General features: G+C 44.6%; 1 protein-coding gene and 1 long non-coding RNA gene across 5 annotated transcripts; one reads left to right on the top strand and one right to left on the bottom strand.

Annotated features, from left to right (window-relative positions):
- The first annotated feature begins 253 nt into the window (after nucleotides 1-253).
- Nucleotides 254-19,275, top strand: recql5 (RecQ helicase-like 5). 4 transcript variants are annotated; one of them, XM_015940636.3, is made up of 19 exons: nucleotides 254-498; nucleotides 646-767; nucleotides 1,728-2,249; nucleotides 2,892-2,988; nucleotides 3,065-3,176; nucleotides 3,262-3,424; nucleotides 3,498-3,580; nucleotides 11,844-12,065; nucleotides 12,147-12,243; nucleotides 13,610-13,646; nucleotides 13,724-13,782; nucleotides 13,955-14,025; nucleotides 14,119-14,212; nucleotides 14,291-14,455; nucleotides 16,713-17,224; nucleotides 17,303-17,360; nucleotides 18,488-18,706; nucleotides 18,775-18,847; nucleotides 18,919-19,275. In XM_015940636.3, exons 1-19 carry the CDS (start codon nucleotides 402-404, stop codon nucleotides 19,038-19,040), a joined length of 2,925 nt encoding a protein of 974 aa, XP_015796122.3. In that variant the 5' UTR covers nucleotides 254-401; the 3' UTR covers nucleotides 19,041-19,275. The 4 variants fall into 4 exon arrangements, 3 of the variants coding, with proteins under 3 accessions (XP_015796122.3, XP_015796121.3, XP_054606452.1); XM_015940635.3 differs by having other exon boundaries at nucleotides 11,844-12,243; XR_008565779.2 differs by lacking the exons at nucleotides 11,844-12,065; nucleotides 12,147-12,243; nucleotides 16,713-17,224; ... (2 more) ...; nucleotides 18,775-18,847; nucleotides 18,919-19,275 and having other exon boundaries at nucleotides 14,291-14,460.
- LOC107372406 (uncharacterized) lies at nucleotides 4,022-9,743 on the bottom strand. Its single transcript, XR_001571018.3, has 3 exons — nucleotides 9,605-9,743; nucleotides 4,277-4,395; nucleotides 4,022-4,203 (listed from the first exon to the last, which is right to left on the bottom strand). It is a non-coding gene; the product is annotated as an uncharacterized lncRNA (long non-coding RNA).
- Nucleotides 19,276-20,972: the final 1,697 nt, after the last annotated feature.

Genomic DNA, 20,972 nt, shown 5'->3' with positions numbered 1-20,972 from the left:
GCTATTTTTTTTTTAACTAACTTACATTTTAAGCTGTACTGCTGTCCCGCTCCGTCCGCCGTTGTTGCGAGTGTCCAGTCCAGCGGCCGGCGCGCAAAGCATGCTGGGATACCCTTGCTCCTGAGAGGATCCATCAGACCCATCCTCGAAATGTGGGTGGAGCGAGGACGTGTTTGAGGACGCAAGAATGAGGATTCTTGGAATTCGGACAGTACTCGTCGCTGCGCTTTGACGTCATCGACCTCAAAATGCGCACTTACGAGCATCCTTCCTCTGGATTCGGACACAGCCTTGGAGTAGGACCTCTTGAACTTTTAAGGCTCTTCTACTTCCTATTTTTTCGGGGCGGTCTGGATGACGCAATAGGTGTGCGACGATGAGAAGAACCCCCCAAACGCGCGATGACAAAAAGTTTAAAAGAAGCTTTAAAATCCCACTTTGGCTTCGACAGCTTCAGGTCTAAACTACAGGAAGATGTTGTCAAAGCTGTCATCAGAGGTAAGCCGCGAATATGTCAGTCTGCTCGCTGTTTTTATGCTAATGGAAGTTGTTAGCATCTAAAGAGCAGACCGTTGAAGGAACTCTGCTTAACCAGGGTTGCCGTGATTGCTTGAAAGAGTGTTGAATCTAGTTTTGTGTTTGCAGGTGACAGGGATGTGTTTGTGTGTATGCCCACGGGAGCGGGGAAGTCTCTGTGCTACCAGCTACCCGCAGTGCTAGCTGGAGGCATTACTCTGGTTATATCCCCGCTAATCGCTCTCATCCAGGTCAGTCTCATTCAGAACCACCACCCCAACAAAAACACCTCATGACAGATTCGTAATGGCGCTGCAAACCCTTAAGTTGATTACATTCGTAATGCTGCAGCTGTAATTGGATTGTTTTGGTTGTAAATCACTGTCTTGAGTCAAGTGTATAAGCTTTTAAAATAAATAAATGGGTTTGATCTTTTAGTTGTCTGAAAATTCCTCCATCTCTGAACTTGTACATGTGATTGCACATCTATGGTGAGGATTGCTTCGGCTATGCTTGTGCTTCATTGATCCTCTTGTTATTGTTTTGTTTTACCATACCCTGACGTAACCCTAACCCTAATTAGAATCACTTTAGATGTTTTGAGGGCATTGCATTCATTTAAGGAGCTGTGGAAGTGGACCGTGAGTGGGCTCGGGGAGCAGATGTTTATAGAAGGCCTGTTGGCTCGGATGTGAGCTGATGGTTTTTTTTTTCTCAGTCTTGTCAGTGTCAGCTGCCAGTGAACTTTTAGTCCAAATTCTGACCGACAGAAGCCCATTCTACATAATCAACGACTGGAGGTTGTAAGAATTTGTGAGGTTTTATTTGCCCACCCATTTTTAAGCCACATGTTTACAATAAAATTCAGGTCTGGTCCTCAGCAGTCCTGAACCATCTCCACACTGGTGGAGCCTTGATCCCTCACCTTGAGGAACTTTAGACGTTGATCCTAGACTTTCTTGGGTGCTCTTACCTTGAGCCTTCTTCACTAATGCTGTAGAGAGCATGGCCATATTTCAGCAAGAGGAACTTAATTCACCTCCGTACTCATGAAATCATTTTGACATCATAAAAACTGAGATGGCTCAACCGCTGTACCACTCGTCCGGTTTTTAAAAGGAAGTCTGAGGTTAAAAAGGTGTAACACTTTGTAGGTGTCCATTCTCACTCTTGAATCAACCCTGTCTGTGTATTTTATTTATTTCATTCAGGACCAAGTGAGTCACCTGAAGGCTCGTAACATCCCCGCATGTTCCATCAACTCCAAGCTCCCTGCACGGGAGCGCCATCTGATCATGGCCGACCTGGGGAGCAGCAGCCCAAAGCTGAAGCTTCTCTACGTCACCCCAGAGATGGTGGCGTCTCCCTCCTTCCAGTCCAGCCTCAAGAGCTTGTGTTCTCGCGGTATGCTGTCCTACCTGGCCGTGGATGAGGCCCACTGCGTCTCCCAGTGGGGCCATGATTTTAGACCAGACTATCTGAAACTGGGAGACCTGCGGGCCTCCTTACAAGGAGTTCCCTGTTTGGCTCTGACTGCAACAGCAGCCAAACACGTCCAAGAAGACATTGTTCAGTCCTTGAAGCTGCGCTTGCCTCTGTCTTTCCTTACACCTGTCTTTCGTAGTAATTTGCATTATGATGTGATCTTCAAGGAACTGCTGCCAAACGCTTACGTCCACCTCCAGGGCTTTATCCAGAAGGCTCTGGCCATGGGGAGTGGCTCTAATGGACAGGTTGGTAGAACAAAGCCATTCTAGACGTTGGTTTTCTAGAAATGCTGCCTTTTTAAAGGGGATGCAGCATTAAATACGAGATGCTCTCAACCTAAAACTCCTAAACATTGAATCACCTGAAACAGTGAGCACGCATGATAATGTTTAAAACTTCTTTAATGTCACATAGCAGCCAGAAAGAAAAGTTTTTAAATTAACATGGATAATATCCTGATTATCTCTGTGTTGGTGGAAATTTATGGGAATAAAATTCACAAACTGAATGAAGTTGTAGGTTTTAGGGGACTTTTGTGTTTTTCTAAGAAGGAAAATAACCAAATGTTTATATTTGTTACATAAATATGTGAATCAATATAAAAACATCCGAGTTTTACTCAAAATTTTACCAAATTTTTAAAAAGCAACAGAAAAAATAAATATTTCATTAGTACCGATACTAAACTTTAGCAGATTTTCACCCTAAAATCTCCCTAAATTCAGTTTTTATGGAGGTACAGTAAACCTGCGCTGAGGATTAAAAATGTTCCCATTCTAAGTGATGAAGGCATCGGTGACTTCCTGCTGAAGATCCCAGCCAGCTCCGACCCTCTTGGATATTTTTTTACTCTTGTGTTTTTGTTTGTCTCTGATGTTTGTGAGCAGGGCTGTGGGATTGTTTACTGTCGAACCAGAAACGACTGTGACACTGTCGCTTACCAGCTGACTAAGCTCGGGGTGCTAGCCAAATCGTATCACGCAGGTAAGACTGTTGAAGTGTGTGTGCGTGTGTGTGTGTGCGTGCGAGTTTCAGGTGTTAAGTTTTCTGGGTTTTGCAGGAATGAAGGCAGTGGATCGTACCGATGTGCAGAATGACTGGATGCAGGGGAACGTTCTGGTTATTGTTGCTACCATCAGCTTTGGGATGGGAGTGGATAAAGCTAACGTCAGGTAAAACAACAGATTTTTTGGCTTTCTGCTTTTTCACATTATTATTTAGATTTGGATGTACACATGACTTAATTTGCTCCTTCAGATTTGTAGCTCACTGGAACATAGCCAAGTCTCTGGCCAGCTACTACCAGGAGTCTGGACGCGCGGGCCGGGATGGCCTCCCCTCTTTGTGTCGAACTTACTACTCCCCTAAAGACAAAGAGCAAATTCTGTTCCTCATCCGCCAGGAAGTCCATCGCCGTCAGGTGGGACTACCAGCTGCTGGACAGAGCTGTGTTACTACAGAACTTTGTGATGTTTTCTTTACCATTCCTGCAGGAAAAACGAGGTTCTGCAAAGGAGACGGACAAAGCAGCCATTGCAGACTTTGAGGCCATGGTGTTGTATTGTGAGCAAGACCGGTAAGAGGGTGATTTGGTTCAGCCAAATTAGTTACACACAACATTCAAACTTTTGTAACAGCCAGTTTCGGGTAAAATCTCATTTTTATTTTCATTTTTACAACAAATGTCCAGCAGAGGGCAGACTTGCACCCTTTTTCTTTGTTCATCCAGGTTTTGCATCCCCTCTAAGGGGATTCTACCTCACAAATACATACGTTCTATGTGTTTATAGCATTTAGAAGGTCTCCAGTTTGTTGAATTACATGTCATATCCTGTCTAGGTGTATATCAGACAGTTGGGCTAGGCCCCGCCTTCTCCCCAGGCTGTCGCAGCGCCGTAAGCTGCAGGGATGCTCCGAGGAATGCCGATCCTCTGGAAAAGCTGGCAGCTTCAGCAGGTGTGTTTGGCAGCCTGTCTGCACACACACCTGCCTGTTTGCTTTGCTGTTGAGCAGCCAGGCCTCTTCAGAGCACACCCTGTTTGATTTATGTTCCCACAAAAGTAGGATTCTTGAGATTTGGGTTTTAAAAATGTGCCAAGCTTAAACGTCAGCGCCGCCTTTGCTTGGCCTTGCAGCAGCAGCAGCGGCAGCAGCCGCAGCAGGTCACACAGGTCACAACCGCCATGAGCAGGACAGTGACTGTTGGAGAGGAAATAAACATTTTCACGAACAGCTCAGCCTTTGAGCAACGGAAGATGTGATGAAGACTCACGGATGAAGATGAGGAGGACGAAGAAGGCTCCCAGCTCCACCGGGTGGGCGCTGGACAGACTCTGCAACTTGAGCCAAACTTTGCTCAGGAGGCTTAGCGTCTCCTCTCTGGCATCCATTCTAGAGGAGGGGGACAGGAAGTGGAAAGGTTATAATCGAGTCGTTATAAACGCACGTTAAACCTGGTTAAAGTCATCTAGGTGACGGTCTTATTAAAACGAACCCTCTGGGTGAAAGCAGATTGCTTCCAGCTGTTCTTCTACGGTGCGGTTGGTTGTTTCTCAACCCGTAGGAAGACGACGGCGAGCCGAAGGAACGCCAAGAGTTTTACTGCCTGTTAGTGAGCGAGTGGTTTATAGGAGGGAACGTGTTCGCCAGTGAAACGATACAGACGATCAGCCAGGCTAAACCTTCGTTAGGTCCGTTTAACTGAAATGTGTGTGTGTGTGTGTGTGTGTGTGTGTGTGTGTGTGTGTGTGTGTGTGTGTGTGTGTGTGTGTGTGTGTGTGTGTGTGTGTGTGTGTGTGTGTGTGTGTGTGTGTATCAGGTTACACATGTTTTGCTGCTGATTGGATACTGGACGGGTGTGGCACTGTGAGGTTTCTGGACTTGAGGGAGTTACCTGTTGGAGAATAATACAAACACTCCTGAATCGTGGCGGTGAAACAGCCCAGGTGTTCTGAATTGGGTTTCTGTAGAAAGATCCTGATCAAAGACAGTCTCACTTGTTATCTTTGAACAACCTCAGCTCTGAGAAACAACATAGTTTTGATTAGATAGATGAGCTAATGGCTAGTCACAGTAGACCAAGCTCTTCGATCCAATTGAGTTTCTATTAAAAGTTATTAAATATCTTAGGTGTTGTTTGAAGAAATAAAGATAATTCCAATTAAAACAGGTGAGCTAAAGTGGGACCAGTTAAAATGTTTCAAGTCCATTCCTGAGCACGACTGTCCCACAATGGTCCTTGGAGACATGAATATTCACCTGGACAATCCCAGCTCATCAGGCTTCCTGTCAATAATGTCATCATTTGATCTAAAACTAGTACAAAGTCCTCCAACTCACGAAGCTGGATAAGCACTTGACCTCATTTTCACCAGAAACTGTGCCATAGACACAATCTCTGTCACACCACTGCATCTTTCCAATCATTACTTCATCCATTTCAGCACAACTCTACAAGGGAGGTCCACTGCTTCTTCCCCAATGGCCTCATTCAGCCACAACCTCCACAATCTGGCACCCAACCACTTCTCTTCTCTTGTTGCTTCCACTCTTCCATCTCCCAGCTCATTCTCTGCTTATGAAGTGAATGATGCCACCGAGTCACTCTGCTCTTGTCTTAGCAACTTGTGCCCTTTAGCCACTAGACCTGCTAGATCCTCTCAGTCCCACCCTTGGCTAAATGATACGCTCCGGTCTCTACGCACCAATCTTAGAGCTGCGGAATGGAAATGGCGCAAAACAAAAGATCCTGGTGATCTATTGAAATTTCATGAATTACTGTCCTCATTCTCTGCCAGCATCACTGATGCAAAGAAAGCTTTCTACACTGACCAAATTTCTCAGCTCCACTGACTCTCAGAAACTATTTTCGACATTCAAAACTCTGCTCAACCCTCCATCTCTACCTCCTACCAACAATCTATCAGCTGACACCTTTGCCTCATTCTTCACTGACAAATGGCAGCTATAAGCAAACAGTTTTCTCAACTGGCTACTCCTGAACATTCGCTACCACAAACTCCTTCTAGCCCAACCATCTCAAGCCCTACTGCTTCATTTTCCTCTTTTTCCCCTCTCACTGAGAACTGTGTGTCCAAGCTTCTCACGTGCAGCCGCCCTACTACATGCCCACTCGACCCCATTCCGACTAAGCTGCTCCAAGCTATGGCTCCTACAGTAGCCGCAGCAGTCACACATGTGATCAACGCTTCACTGACATCCGGTACATTTCCCACCTTTCTCAAGCATGCTCAGGTTAAACCGCTGCTAAAAAACCCATCTCTTCCTCCAAATCATGTGGAGAACCACCGACCTATTTCTCTCCTCCCTTTGCTGTTCAAAATCATTGAAAGGGTGGCTTTCAAGCAGATCACAGAATACCTCTCACAAAACTGTCTGCTTGACCCTTACCAGTCTGGGTTCAAAAAGGGCCACTCCACTGAAACTGCTCTGTTAGCAGTGACAGAATCCTTAAAAGAAGCTAGAGCGACTGCCAAATCCTCAGTGCTTATCCCGCTCGACTTATTGGCTGCATTCGACACTGTCAATCACTACTTCCTTTTGTCCACACTCTCTAGCATGGGCATCACAGAGAAAGCACACGCCTGGTTTGAATCGTACCTCACAGAACCGCCATTCAGTGTATCTTGGCTTGGACAATCCTCTACCATGCACCATCTTGCCACAGGAGTCCCCCAGGGCTCTGTACTAGGACCCACCTTCTCTGGGTGAGATCATTCGATCACATGGCTTCTCCTACCACTGCTATGCAGACGACACCCAGCTCTATATGTCATTTCCATCGGACGACCACACTGTCTCTGCACGAATATCAATCTGCCTCTCTGACATATCAAAATGGATGAAATCCCACCATCTCCAACTCAACCTCTAAAACTGAACTACTTGTCATCCCAGCAAAACCATCCATGCAGCACAATATCTCAATCCAAACTGACTTCCTATCTCTGGCTCCATCAAAGGCAGTTCGAAATCTAGGTGTTGTGATTGATGAACACCTGACCTTTAAAGATCATGTTGCCTCTGTTGCTCGTTCATGCCGCTTTACGCTGTATAACATACGAAAGATTAGACCATACCTAACACAACAAGTCACCCAGCTCCTGGTGCAATCTACTGTCGTCTCCCGCCTTGATTACTGCAATGCCCTTCTAACTGGTCTTCCAGCCTGTACTGTGAGACCTCTTCAAATGGTCAAGGACGCAGCGGCGAGTCTGGTCTTCAATCAGCCAAAAAGAGCACACGTCACCCTTCTGCTCATTGAGCTCCACTGGCTACCGCTTGCAGCACGCATCAAATTCAAATTGCTAACACTAGCATACAAAGTCCGAGATGGTGCTGCTCCCATCTACCTGAATCCTCTTGCAAAGGCTTACGTCTCAGCCCGGCCACTCCGGTCATCACAGGATCGTTGGCTAGCAGTGCCTACACCACACTCAGGACAATCCAGACTCTTCTCATGCATCGTTCCACAAATGTGGAATGACCTACCAAGCACCACAAGAACAGGGGCTTCCTTATAAATTTTCAAGAAACCTGAAGACCCTGCTCTTCAGAGAGCATCTTCTAAACTAGCACCCTCCCTGCACCCATCCACCTCTCTACAGTCCACTCCTTGTTCCCTCCTCTCCATGATTCATCATGCTCCATCACTGCCACCTACGACTGACTGGAAATTGATTGTTGTTATTGTTGTTGTTAGCCGCAAGGGCAACATGCCGATTATCACTTGTAAGTCGCTTTGGACAAAAGCGTCTGCTAAATACATAAACAAGTCCAGTCTACTTGGCGTGGCTCGACTCTGTTCCACCAGGTTCTAAATAAGCTGCTCCACCGGATGCGTGAAGCGATGGTACACAGCAGTTAGCCGCCAAAGGCAGAGGAGTTAAGTGCTTGCCTCAGAACCGGGGGTTGCAAGTTCAAACCCCATCTGTCAGTCGTGTCCTTGGGCAGACATTTACCCCGCCTTACCTGATGGTGGCGGTCGGAGAGAATGGTGGCACCAGTGCTCAGCAGCCTCGCTTCTGTCGGTGAGCCCCAGAGAAGCTGTGGCTACCTTTTAGCTCACTACCACCTGTGTGTGTGTGTGTGTGTGTGTGTGTGTGTGTGTGTGTGTGTGTGTGTGTGTGTGTGTGTGTGTGTGTGTGTGTGTGTGTGTGTGTGTGTGTGTGTGTGTGTGTGTGTGTGTGTGTGTGTGTGTGTGTGTGCATGGATGACTGACAGGTAGTGTTGTAAGGTGCCTTTGGGGGTTGTAGAACTCTAGGAGGCCATTTACCATTCACCAGAAGCGTAGGGACGTGTTTCTGGCGCTTCAAGTCTAGTTTTTATGCGGTGCTGTTTGAAGAAGTTCAGCGAGATGACCGAACCAGTGATACAAGTCATGTAGTGGTCCTCCTAGAACATTCTAACTCGGTGAACGGTCCAACTGAAAGGTCCAGTTCAGGGCCCAGAAAGAGGAGGCTCGTGGGCCTTTGCTTTGGAGTCCTCTGACTCTGAAAAGCGCTCTACAAGCGCGGGTCATTTATCTTTCATCGCGGGAACTCCTGAAATCACGCGTGGTTTTGCGATTCTCCGTCCATTTTATAATCTTGCAGGACCAGCTGCGTGGAATGCTTTCACTGCTGACTTTTCTTAGCTAAAACTTGTTTTAAGATGGTCAATCACTCATGCTAGCTGCTAGCTTGTCAATCAGGTGAGAACTAATTTCTCTTTCTCCAAAGTGAGGCTGTTCAAAGAGCCATCTACAAACGGTGAGCTGAAACCGGTTTTAGCTTTAATTAGCTGCCAGTGAGTCACGTTACCCACCAGCCTGAAGTCCTGGACCTCGCCCAAAACAACACGAGGCACCAAAATGTCATCAAAAGCAGGATTATCGCTGGAATCTGAGACTCACATGAGTGGTTTAACACGGCTTCACCCCTAATCTTCATTCTGATTGACTTCTGGAGGTCGTCAGGATTGTTCCTCCGCTTTGGAGCACAGATAATTTAATCAAGTACGAGAGAGGAATTCAAACGCTTTACTTCTTTAACAGTGTTTCGTTTTAGTACACATGCATCCACCTAACTCTAACAACAACCTTCAAACATCCTAAAACCACGGAGCTATGCTAAGTAAAGGTTAATCATTAATAATTTACATCATTACCTTAATATTATTGTTACATTACAACCCAAATTGCCCGAAATAATGCGAAAGCTCTTGTTTTCTTGTGACCCTTAAAGAGTTAAAATTATGTCACATTTATTGACAAATGCACATCATGGAGCTAATCCAGCTCTACTAAAGATTACAGATTATCCACAACATTTTATTATGGAAGTTTTGCATGTGACCGTGAAAAATGTATTCTAGTTTAAAAGAAGAAATGCAACAAATTCCTAAAAAGCAAGAAGTTTCCAACACTTTCCAGATGTTTCTGCTACTTTTCCCATTTTGGGTGGATTTTTAGTTGATTTTTTTGCACTTTTAAAATTTTTTTATGAACAACAAAAAAAAAAACACGATGTTCTGATTCCTCCCCAGCTGTAGCCGTGGTGCCTTTCTGGCTGTTTGCACTCAAACACTAAATGTCACTCACCTGTGAGAGATTTCACCAAGTCTAGTCCAGATTAGGAAATCCTGTTGAGTTTGTCATCCAGAAGAGATTACGGGATGCAGATTATCACACAGGTTGAGATTAAAGATGAGTTTTCTAGACTGATGATGGTGGAGCAGAACAAACACTGCGTTTGTCTTCCTCCCTCTGAAGCTGGTTTCTTTATGTCTGTCCTGTTTGGGAGTGACTCTTGCTTCAGTGTTTTCCACCACCTCCTCCTCCTCCTCCTCCGAGGCTTCTCTGTTTCACACAGAAGAAAGTGGCGGCGTTTGAGCGTGATAGTTAGGATGTTGTCGATATGACCGCCTCCCAGTCCGGCTCTACGCTCGTGGGAACGTGTGAACGTTACATAACGCTGCCTCTGACTTTTTCATATGGAAAAAACTGATAAAATCAGACTTAAAGGGGAGTTTTCATTAGGAAACAAGTTAATTTTTAAGAATAGTGAAATATAGAAGACAAAAGTATCTAACAGTCTTTCCAAGTGTGGATCTGATTTTCTGTAATTGATTCCTCGTGTTGGCATTTCTAGCTGAATGGAACGATTCTTTGATTTTTATTTTCCAAAGACAATCTGGTTTTTATTTCATAACAGAACCACCGACCCTGACGGCGTGTGATGGTTACACAACAGGTTATAGATCAGGGATGAACTTGGTGGTCTGAGTGGCTGCAGGGGGAAAATGGCAACCATGTTGTGGTTTTTGTTCAGTTTTACGTCCCAAAACAAAAATAGGTCATAGCATGTTTATTCAGGATTAACGTGCTGACTGTTGGTCTCGGCACGACAACTCCACTAACATATTAGTATTAGTAAATTACATCAATCAAGGCTTCATTTATAAAGCGCCTCCCACAACCCTCTACTTGGTGCCCAAGGCGCTATATAGTTACTTTAGTGTATTCTTCTATATGTATCTGTACTTAAGTAATTTTCTTGGGGCCTACATTTTACTTTCTACTCCTAGTTTTTCTCGAAAGTAAAAGTACTTCAGTTTGTGTTTTGTCTGACCCCCACCCCCGATCTGATGGAGACCAGCAGCGCCCTCCCTAGTCCAAAGATATTAGTACTTTAATTTGCATTTGACCCCCTCCCCCCTTTTTCTGACACACTTCTACACACACATGCTCACACATTTAAATATCTAAATACTTTTACTGTGCAAGTAAAATGAATACTTTTAAAACGTTTTACTTAAATCAGAAATGTCTTGGATACCCAATCTTTTACTTAAAGTAGCTTTCTGGAGTTTTCCCCTTTCAGAAATTATGGATGGTTTTTCAGAAATCCGTAAAAGTGATTGTCTCATCATGTACTGCGATATAATGTAGGTAATACGTCTAAGCATGCCTCCTGCCCCACACAGCTCAATCAATCAATCAATACTTTATTAATCCCAGAGGAAAATTAGAGTTTCAGTACACACAATTCAGAGATCAGACATACATGGGCAAGACACATGACAAGAATTGGTGACTGTGGTCATTTGCAACCCGATTCTCGCTACCTTAATAGAGATCAGAGGGTAACATGAGGATTGGTTCAGGTAGAAAGCTCCGTCCAGTAGGAAACTGAGAACCGACCAGAACAAACCAATAGCGTTAAACTACCGCTTAGATTCTTCAAATTTAAGGAAGTGCATCGGCTGATGCAGAGTTGAACTTTTCACAGACAAGTAAGACTTTAAAATATAAATATGTGAAAACACAGCATGACATGAGAGTAATACTTGTAAAACAACGTGCTTAACTCTGTTTATCAGCCACAAAAATACATTTATAAACTAGAAACGTGAAGTCGCCATCTTAAAAAAAGAGTCCTAGAGAAAATTGGTGTGATGTGCTTGTCAGCCACTAGATGGTGCCATCGGGTAAGAGAAATACTCCGGAAAGAAACTAAGTAATTTTTACCCCATTGCCAATTTTACCCCAGTTACCAACAGCGGGACTGGAGAAATCGGTGAGTAAACCCACCTCTTTTTGGCTCAGGTGAATGTCAACATAGAAACATCTATCGGAGTTTAAACGGGTCACGGGAAGTTGGACTTACCTGACTGACTGGTGTTTTGACTGATGGTTGAGCGAGTCGTCGTGTGAGTCGTTGCAATCACAGTCTGAGTTTTGTGTTCCGCTAGTTCACTCTAACCTTTAAGATGTCCAAATAATCACTTTTTTAATCCCAGAGCTTGTTTCAGGTGTTGGTAATCTCTCCTCCCATCAGGTGTCGCCATGCCACCATCTCCACCTTTTTCGGGGACAAGACGCCAAACTGCGCGGGTGCCTGCGACTTTTGCCGTGACCCCAAAGCCGTCCGAGCCCAGCGAGATAGGGCGGCCGCGCTCGGCGCCCAGGCCAAAGCCGCTCAGATCAACAAGCCCAAAGGGCCGTTCGGGTTCCAGCCGGACTTGTACGAAGGAGGGAAGACGGGATATGGCTTTGAAAGGCAGGACGGGTCATTGTGGACACATTTGATCCTCACACTGATGGTATCGACTCTGTGTGATGTTGTGGGTTATCACTGCAGGCACGATGAAGGGGAAGGAGGAAGTGGTGATGACGAAGTCAAGAAGAGGAAAAAGGAGTTTTCTGATCTCTTTAAGAAGCAGATGAACATGCGGAAGGTGGTGCAAAGGAACGGACTCGTCTTCTGTCATTTTCATCTAAATGAAGATTATTATTATTAGCCTAATGAACTAGACCTAATTCTTGCTTTGCAAAGTTTGGTATATACGCTCCATCGGAACCTCTGCAGCCCCTAGCAACATTCTGGCTGGCCAATCACAGCTCTCTAGAGGAGTTTCAAACCCATAGAGAGCTGTGATTGGTCCATAATGGGGGGGGGGGGGCAATCATAGCGCTCTTATCTGTTTTGTGAACCAATCACAGCGCTTTATCCGCTTTGAGGGCCCTCTATTGGTCTGGTTGATGGGATGAAGCAACAGAGTGGAACAAAATGCCGACAGCTCATTTGAAACGGCTTTTACATCAATGTTTGAATATTTAGACTTTGGTTTTATATTGAAGGTTTTATTTTTTTAGAAAAAAGGATGTATTTTGCCTTCAACAGCGGACCGTCTCGTTGACTGACATCCGTTGCAGTGAGTACGTCACATTGTTCATTGTCCCGTAGCACGTGGAGATCGTTTGAAAGACAACGGTAGAACCCGCCCCCCCGACCGAGAGCTGTCAATGGAGCGTTGAGCTGGCTTGCCGGGCTAGATTATTATGAATGAGTTAGATTAAAGCAGAAATCTGGAGCTTTCCCTCTTTCAGGAATTATGATGATTATTTAGAAATCTGATAAAGTGACAGTCTTGATCTGTACTTTACTGCTAAGCCTGTCCTGTAGAGCCCCATGCAGTTTACACTGAGTTAAGCATCAGCCGATAGCGTTTACCATCCGCTTAAAGTGGGCATGTGTGTTTGCACTTTGCAGACGCTGCTAGACTTTCTTTAAAATGCTTATTAGCTTATTGGCCGGCTAGAGGTGTGCGTTCATGACGAGAGGCGTGCACAGCTGTAATCACAAAAGTAGGGATAGGAGCTTAAAGTGCAATTCATGTTTCCACCTCTAGATGGTGCCATCCGAGGAAAAAACTCCACATTTCTGCTTTAAATCTGTTTTGTCAAAACGGCTTCATCAGATCAGCCTTCTGCACATCTGTATTCCAGCTGTTAGCAGCTGGGGCTCCGTGGGGCCCTCCTGTGTGTTCTGTGCTCTTTTTTTTTTCTTGTTAAATTATTCCCACGTGTTGTCAGAAACTGGCACAACATTTCAGTTAAACAGTTCCTCAGAGGCTCCAGGTGGAGGCAGGCCAAAAGGTTTCAAGCTAAATGTAAAACAAAACAAAAAAACAACATCACTGAGGACAGAAACCGATTAAAACAACATCTGGATGGTGGGAATCGTTGAAGATGTCTGTTTTCTGTCACTAATTTTGACAGAGCGGTGTAAATAAATGAATAAATGTGAGTCTGTTGCTTTAGGGTGCTGGTGGTCAAACGGAAGAGTTCATCCTACCAGGTATTCATGCAGTCACTGGATGAAAGGGTGAGTCATGATGCTTTTTAAGGAGGTCTGACGAGTATCCTGCTGTGCAGATGTGGAATGTCCGCTCAGAGAGGCCAGCAGCCAGAGGATCCCCAGGCTTACCGTGAAGGTACGAGACCTCCTGTTTGTCATGAGATGAGAACGGAAAACTTTCTGATCATTAACCACAACGAAAACAGACCATTTGTTTTAAACGTGAGGTTTTGTGCAGAAAAAGTGCAAAAATTGAACTCCACGATATTCCAACTTGTCGTAAGGGGCTTGTTTTACTCACATTTCAGACCCGAGAGCACTGCCTGCACCTCCTGCAGGACGCCCTGCGAGGCCAGCGGGGAGCAGCAGAGGCTTTCAGGTGAGAAACCCTTCAGCCATCCTGTTTCAGCCTGACGGCCCCCTCTCCTCTCCTCTCGGTGACTCCTTCTCCCACCCCTCCTCCATCTCCCAGCTGCAAACGCCTGACGCTGGCCGTAGAAACGGAGCACGAGATCTTCAGGAACAGCAAATCTTCCAACCTGTACAAAGCTTCGGTCTTAAAGAAGGTAGCTGGAAATGTTTCTGTCACGGTTAAAACCACAATAAAACTTGACGTGTTTGAGGGACTGGTTTGTGTTTTGAAGATTTCAGAGATTAATAAAGCATCACCGGATTCAGCTGGAGGAGCAGAAGGACAAGGCAGCACGGTGGAGTCGAGAGATGAGAAAAAGCTCAAAGAAGAGGCGGAGTCTTCGTGTTTATATCCTGAGGAGTTTGAGGGCTTCACGTCTGCCTCACAGATCTACTCTGTAAGCTCCCCAGTACCACGTGTTTCTGTTCAAAACTTATAATGATGGTTTTACGCAGGGTAGATTGCTATGCGTGGATACAGGGTTGATGTGCTAACTGCTAGTAAAGTGTGTTGATGCCACCCTGAGATGGCTTGGGCTTAGAAAATGAACCATTCATCCCAGTCTGACATCCAGCCTCGAGGAGCAGGTTATCATTCAGATGTCTCTGCACATTGCTGCAGCTGCCGACTATTCTTCATCATGATGCTGCCACCACCGTGCTTTACTGATACGATACAAGTTATTCAGGTAAAAATGTTAAATCATTGTTTCATCAGACCAGAATAGTTGGTTTCTCATGGTCTGAGAGTCCTCGTGGTGCCTTTTTAGGAAACTCCAGGGAGGCTGTTGTGTATCTTTTAAAGCTGAAGTTCACAGAGAATTATGTAATACTTGTTCTTTTTTTAAACATGATCGGTGCAGGATGAACGTGAAACAAGTCTTCTACCTTTATTTCCTGCATTAGCTGAAAAGGGAAACGCTCGGGTCGGAAAAAGCCACGCAGATCTACGTCACGCTGTCGGCATGCAGCATTCATGGACTCACCCATCTTGGCTCGTGTCGGGAAACGGTGGTCGTTGATGTGGCGTCCGGAAGAGACGAGAGCACAACTTAGCTAATGAAAGCTAACTGTTAGCATTAGCAACTCCACAACATGACAGAACTCTTTCAGGCTTTGGTTATTTGTGGACATAAAGCATAAATGTTACAAAGCTATTAGCCAATCAGAGACGAGATGTCCATACTTCAGGAGTAAAACTCCAAATCCTGCAGTTTTGTGCTCGTCTCTAACTTCTACTTCCTGAAATCAAGCTGTAGAAACACCTGAGCTCAGTGGTGCGTGGAAACTTAAGTACATGTTTATTTTAAATCACAAAGTCACCTTCTGTTTGTTATTATGGGATGTAAAACATGAATTAAACCCATTTCACTAAATGAAAAAATTTTTGACAAGGAGACAGTGCTGGGAATATTTTCTGGGTGTACAGTAATAATTATACCTTATAGAGCTCCGGACGTCACGTGACTCTCAGAGAGTCGACGCCATGTTGGCAGGCAACAGATGTAAACAAATTGAACGGGATCGGCTTGGATTTTACTCCGTCGGAGTTTACTTCACACTTTAAAACCGAAGAAATCGTTTTATATAGTCAGAAATTAAATAGACTAAACCTCTCCGACCCTTACCGTGCCCCTGGGATACTCTTTAAAAACGCCAGAAGCTGTCGGAGCGGACTTCTTACCGGACCTGGCCAGGGAACGCCTTGGGATTTACCCGGAAGAGCTGACCCAAGTGGCTGGTGAGAGGGAAGTCTGGGCCTCTCGCCTTAGGCTACTGCCCCCGCAACCCGACTCCGGATAAGCGGATGAAAATGGATGGATGGATGGACAAATAACAGATTTACATGTAAGAAGTTTAAATAGAGTGCTGTGCTGTTTGAATGTATAAACTGAACACCAAGAGAAATCACTAGTCTGATTTGTTTCCGTGAATAAAATAAATATGTCAGGCTGGAGCGTCTCAGGATCTGTCTGAGATCTGTCTCGGTGAGACAGATAATGGCAATCCAAAGTGCTTTTTATGTGTGATCTGACAATTGATCAACCATTGCTTCAAAATTAAATACAACTTAGCCGTTAATTGCTGTGATCATAAGACACGTAAACGGCAGCACGCAGAACTCACGAGGAAACGTTTTAAGTGATGTTTACTTGTTGCTATGAGTAATAAGACAGAAAAAGCCACGTCAAAATAAAGTTAGGAAGCCCACTAAGAATTGTAATAAAAGCATTTAAAATAAATACCATACACAGTTGAGGAAACCGTGGTATAAGTACCTGATATGAAGTGGTCGCTGCGTAAGCGAAAACCTTTACTCTCTGGATCCCACAGTTTCATTTTAGCCCGGTCACTAGCGCGTTTCATTGCGATAATCCAACGTTTGCGGCGTCCGTGTCTGTTCTGCATCCTGGGGCACAACAGGAATCTACCATATTTCCCGTTTGAGTTTTCTGACAATAACAAATAGCCCAGCTGCGGCCTTCTGCCTGCCAAGATGGCGCAGCTTCGATTTGAACTGTTGCATGCTGGGAGAATTGACTCAACTCCCGGAGCTCTATACACTGAAACACACCTAGAAAAGCTGAAATGTCCCTTTAAATGGGAGAAAAAGGACAAACTAAGTGAGTCGTGTTTTATTTGTTGTTCCCACAGATGAAAAGAAAAAGAGTTGGAGCAGGACAGAGAGGCTCCTGCGCTCCCCACACACAGACGGAAAACTGTGGATTTTCCATCAATCAGTCTGGGAAATCAGACGTCCGGGATATCAGGGAGAGAATCAACTCATCAGCTGCTTCATCAACCATCAGAGCCACAGCTTCTGCCACCCATGTCTCACTCCACAGTCCCACCAGAGCCAGGAGCAAGAAGCAGCAGAAGCTGGTGGAAGCTGCCAAGAGTTCACGCAACATTTCCCAGTACTTCACCACAAAACCAGCCAGGGAGGTGGGAGGTGATGCGTTACCTCAGACTCACGTTTGTGATGCGGGACAAACGATGGAGGAGGAGGAGGAGGTGCACGAGGGCAGCCCTGTGACATCAGAGACGGAGGATGTGATCCTGCTGGAGCCTAAAATTGATGTTATAGTTGTATCTGATGATGAGGAGGAGGAGGAGGAAGAGCTGGCTCAGGATACAGTTCAGCCAGAGCCAGCTCTCATTACAGAGTAATTCACCAGGTTTAGTCCAAACTCGTTTGAAGGTTTTTTTTATGAATCCTAACAAAACTTTTTCCTCCCTCTTAGACCCAACCGCCCAGCAGAAGAAGAAAAAGACCTTTCTGACTCGCCTTTAATCCAACAGGTACACACTTTTTTAGGTGTTAAAGAGCAGGTTCACAAAGAAACAGCTTTTACTTATTTTTTAAATGTGATCAGGCACTCTTGCAGGGTATCCGCGGGTCCTTAGAAAGTCTTAAATTTGCTTTTCCAAATTTAAGGCCTTAAAAATCCTTAAAAATGACAAATAATCCTTAAATCCAGTTTCCAAAGGTCTTAAATTACCAAAGACCCAATAAACACGATTATTTCATTTCTTTAAAAATTTCGTGAATTTCTAGTTGGTGTTTAGCGTTTTTTGTGTGTGATGTTGGCGTAAGCGGAACCGTACACATTCAGGTGGTTGTGAAAGGGGGCTGTTTTTAGATAAGCACATTAGCTGATTAAGCTAGTGGGAGCTTGCACCATGGGGATGTTTAATGGTAACTGGATGGCTGATCCCACGCTTGCGACGTGGTTAGCACCGGTTCCAGGCAATAGCTGGAAATGATAGCTTAAATATATTTTTAAAAATAGCTTAAATTTGGTCAAAGTGGCCTTAAAAAAGGTCTTAAAAAGTCTTAAATTCGGCACCCATAAACCTGCAGATACCCTGTCTTGAGCTTCGCATGCAGGCTAAACATGAAAATGGTCTTCTACACCGATTTCCTGCTGATAGGTGAGGAAACGCTCAGGTTAGAAAAGCTCCTCAGATCCACGTCACACCGTAAATTAACATTCATGGACTCGTCCAAATTGGCTTGCGACTTGCAAGGCTGTTGGCTTAGCATCCAGGAGAGAGCAAGCTAGCAGATGCTAACGTTAGCATTAGCAAATCTACCACACAGCAGAGCTCTTCAGGCTTGTGTTATTTGGGGAGATGAAACATTAACGTTGAAAAGCAAACGGCGTCAGTGGTAGAGTCGTGTTGCTGTTATCCATTCGGAGACAAGGTGTCTGGACATCAGGAAATAAGACTCCAGATTCTGCTCCCCTTCTCTCTGGCTCCCTTCTAGTTTCTTAAACAGAAGCGCCAGAGCTTTTTTTTTTTCCCTCTCCCCTGAGCTCAAATCACAAGGCAGAGAGAGACCACTGCAGATGTGTTGGGAAAAGAAGTGAACTTGGTCTTTAAACGTGATCTCTATATCCAGTGATGACGTTTTATGCTTCCAGGTCACTGATGATATAAAAGCAGAGGAGTCGTCTCCCGCGGCCAAGCGCAGCCGGCCAGCTGAGGGAAACAAACAGAAATTGACCTTTAACCCCAACGTGCAGGAGAAGTCCCTGCAGCCGGTCAGTGAGCCTCTGAAAACGGTGACGCTGAAGGAAGCGGCTGATATCGTGGTCCGTTATCTGGGCCCGTTCTACACTCGGGGGAAGTTTGCCACTAAGGTGAGGAAAGAGTGGACCGGAAAAGCCTTGGAGTGAGAATGTGACTCTAATCGTTTGTTGTTTTGCAGGAGCTGTTTAAGTCCTTTGCTCGCCACCTGTCCCACCTTCTAGCAGAGCGTTGTAGTCTGGGAAAGGACCAAGGTAACCTGGATGTCATAATTAGGTAAAACACCCCTCTGGCATCACCTTAACCCTCTTCTCTGGTTCTGCAGTTAAAGCCGAAGCCAAAGTTTTCATTCGGACGTTTTTCAGCAGAGTCCGGCGCTGTGAGAGCGAAGCCGACTGGAAGCACCTTAAACCTCCGCACAGCTGGGAAACGTCAGAGAGCAAGTGATGATGGGAAATGGAGTCGTTTTCATGTATCCCTTTTTATCAGGGTGCCTGCTGACCGGGTGATTCAGCTCCTCTCAGGGCTTTGCTGCTGATGTTTCTGATGAAACAGACTTTTACAGCCTGATGGAGACGAGGATGGTCTCTGGTCCTACTGTTTTACTCATTTTGACTGTAAATTGTGTGTATTTTGTTTGAGTTTGAAGGATGTAACATAAAATATGTTGTACTTTTGGTTAGCCATGTGTGTTTGGGGGTGTTTTTTATAACGTGTCCTATGGGTTATCAGGTCTAATCTACAGCACACACCATGTGTATTCTATGCATATATACTCAATACATGGAATATACTCTGTTCTCTCTATAACGTAACAGTTGAAAGAACCACAAGATGCCTAGACCTGATTAGTGATGTTGGAGAAACCGGGTCTGGACTCAGAGGACCATACCTGTGTGTCAGACCACCACTGGCCTGAACTGGACCACCTGTGGGCAGGAGTCTTCCACATCAAGTCAGTTGGGGTTCATCTCAACATTCACAGGGGAAGTACTGCTCCATTTGTAAAGCCATTAAGTCGTTGTGAGGAACGACTATTGCAGGTTTCAGATTTCTTTACAACACTTGCTGCATGTAAAGCTGCTGAAACAGCTGAAACGGGACAATATTTAAGCAAAACTACGAGTTTCGTTACTCTTATTTTGGCTCTTGTGGGGAATCCGTCTACAAATGTTCACCAAGATTATTTGTTTCATTAGATTTTGTGCCTTTAAAGACCATGTTCACATTCAGAAAGAAACAGCCAGCTTTAGACACATGGAGGTTCCTGGTTTAACAATAAAGCCAAAGTTAAAACAAATTATAGAAGTACGCTGTGTCCTTATTTAACTCTATAGCACTAAATGTATATTTAATGAGCCTACTTTTACGTTTCTACTAGCTTTACCTTTAAACATGTGCTTCTAAAACCTACTGTTAAACGTATCTGCTGCCCTCTGGTGGAGCATGTCAGTACCACAAGTGTCAGCCTTTTTATGATTGGATGAAATGGTCTAGCGAACTAGACCAAATTCTTGCTTTGCAAAGTTGATATTTATTTATATAGTATTTAGTCTGGCTTGCCAGGCTATGGATTAAATGCTTGCATATGAAATATAACGACTTGTGTTTATTATTTGAAAAAGAGAGTCTGCCCTAACATTAATTTAATTGCGCAACATGAAAATTGAAGAGCGAGTCATCCGCAGATCAGCCTTTATTTTTTGCTGATAAAATAAAAATGAGTACCTAATGGTGCTGTAGATGTGTGTAGTCTTTATTTTGGGACTTTAAAACATCTTTTTAAAAATAAAATAAAAATCAGCCCAAAAATGTTATCATTGCTCCCTCTTCAGGTTAAAATTTCACTACATTGAATTTTAATCAGCTATTGCTTCTGGATAAGAGGCACACACACATTGACATTGCAGCAATCATGTTACGTGGCTGAAATGCCTTCATGGGGGTTACTGTAGCTTCTTACTAACCAATCAGAATGGCATCAAAATATGTTTCCCTGCTACGTTTGTCAAAATAAAAGTCTAAACTAATTGATCGTGTCGCACAGCCACAGCAAAATTAAAGCTGCCACACCTATAGAATACACATTTTGTTGATTTTTTAAATGTATTTTAATGACTCTAACTTGTTCTTCCTGTTTCGTATCTTTATTCCGAGTTCCTGCTGGCAGCAACCCACTCCTTAAAGAGCAAGTCACTCCCTACCAGAGTCTTACTCCACTCCAACTTCCTGTTTGAAAAAATGCAACAAATGCAGTTGCCTGGCAGATTGAGAGGGCAGAGCTGCCAACAAATATGCACACAGGCTCACAATGACATTGTGACATCATAATGTACAAGCTAACATCATAGTGTACCTCTTAGCCAATAGCGATGGCAG

Source organism: Nothobranchius furzeri, chromosome 12, assembly GCF_043380555.1.
Source record: "Nothobranchius furzeri strain GRZ-AD chromosome 12, NfurGRZ-RIMD1, whole genome shotgun sequence".
In the NCBI taxonomy this organism is placed as follows: domain Eukaryota; kingdom Metazoa; phylum Chordata; class Actinopteri; order Cyprinodontiformes; family Nothobranchiidae; genus Nothobranchius; species Nothobranchius furzeri.
This window is presented reverse-complemented; position numbering and strand designations above follow the sequence as displayed.

Excerpts from the sequence above, each read along its gene's own strand:
- recql5 (XM_015940635.3), top strand. The coding sequence starts at position 402 with ATGACAAAAAGTTTAAAAGAAGCTTTAAAATCCCACTTTGGCTTCGAC. Across the intron at positions 14,026-14,118 it reads GGAGCAGCAGAGGCTTTCAG|CTGCAAACGCCTGACGCTGG; the intron begins GTGAGAAACCCT and ends TCCATCTCCCAG. Across the intron at positions 18,848-18,918 it reads TAGTCTGGGAAAGGACCAAG|TTAAAGCCGAAGCCAAAGTT; the intron begins GTAACCTGGATG and ends CTGGTTCTGCAG.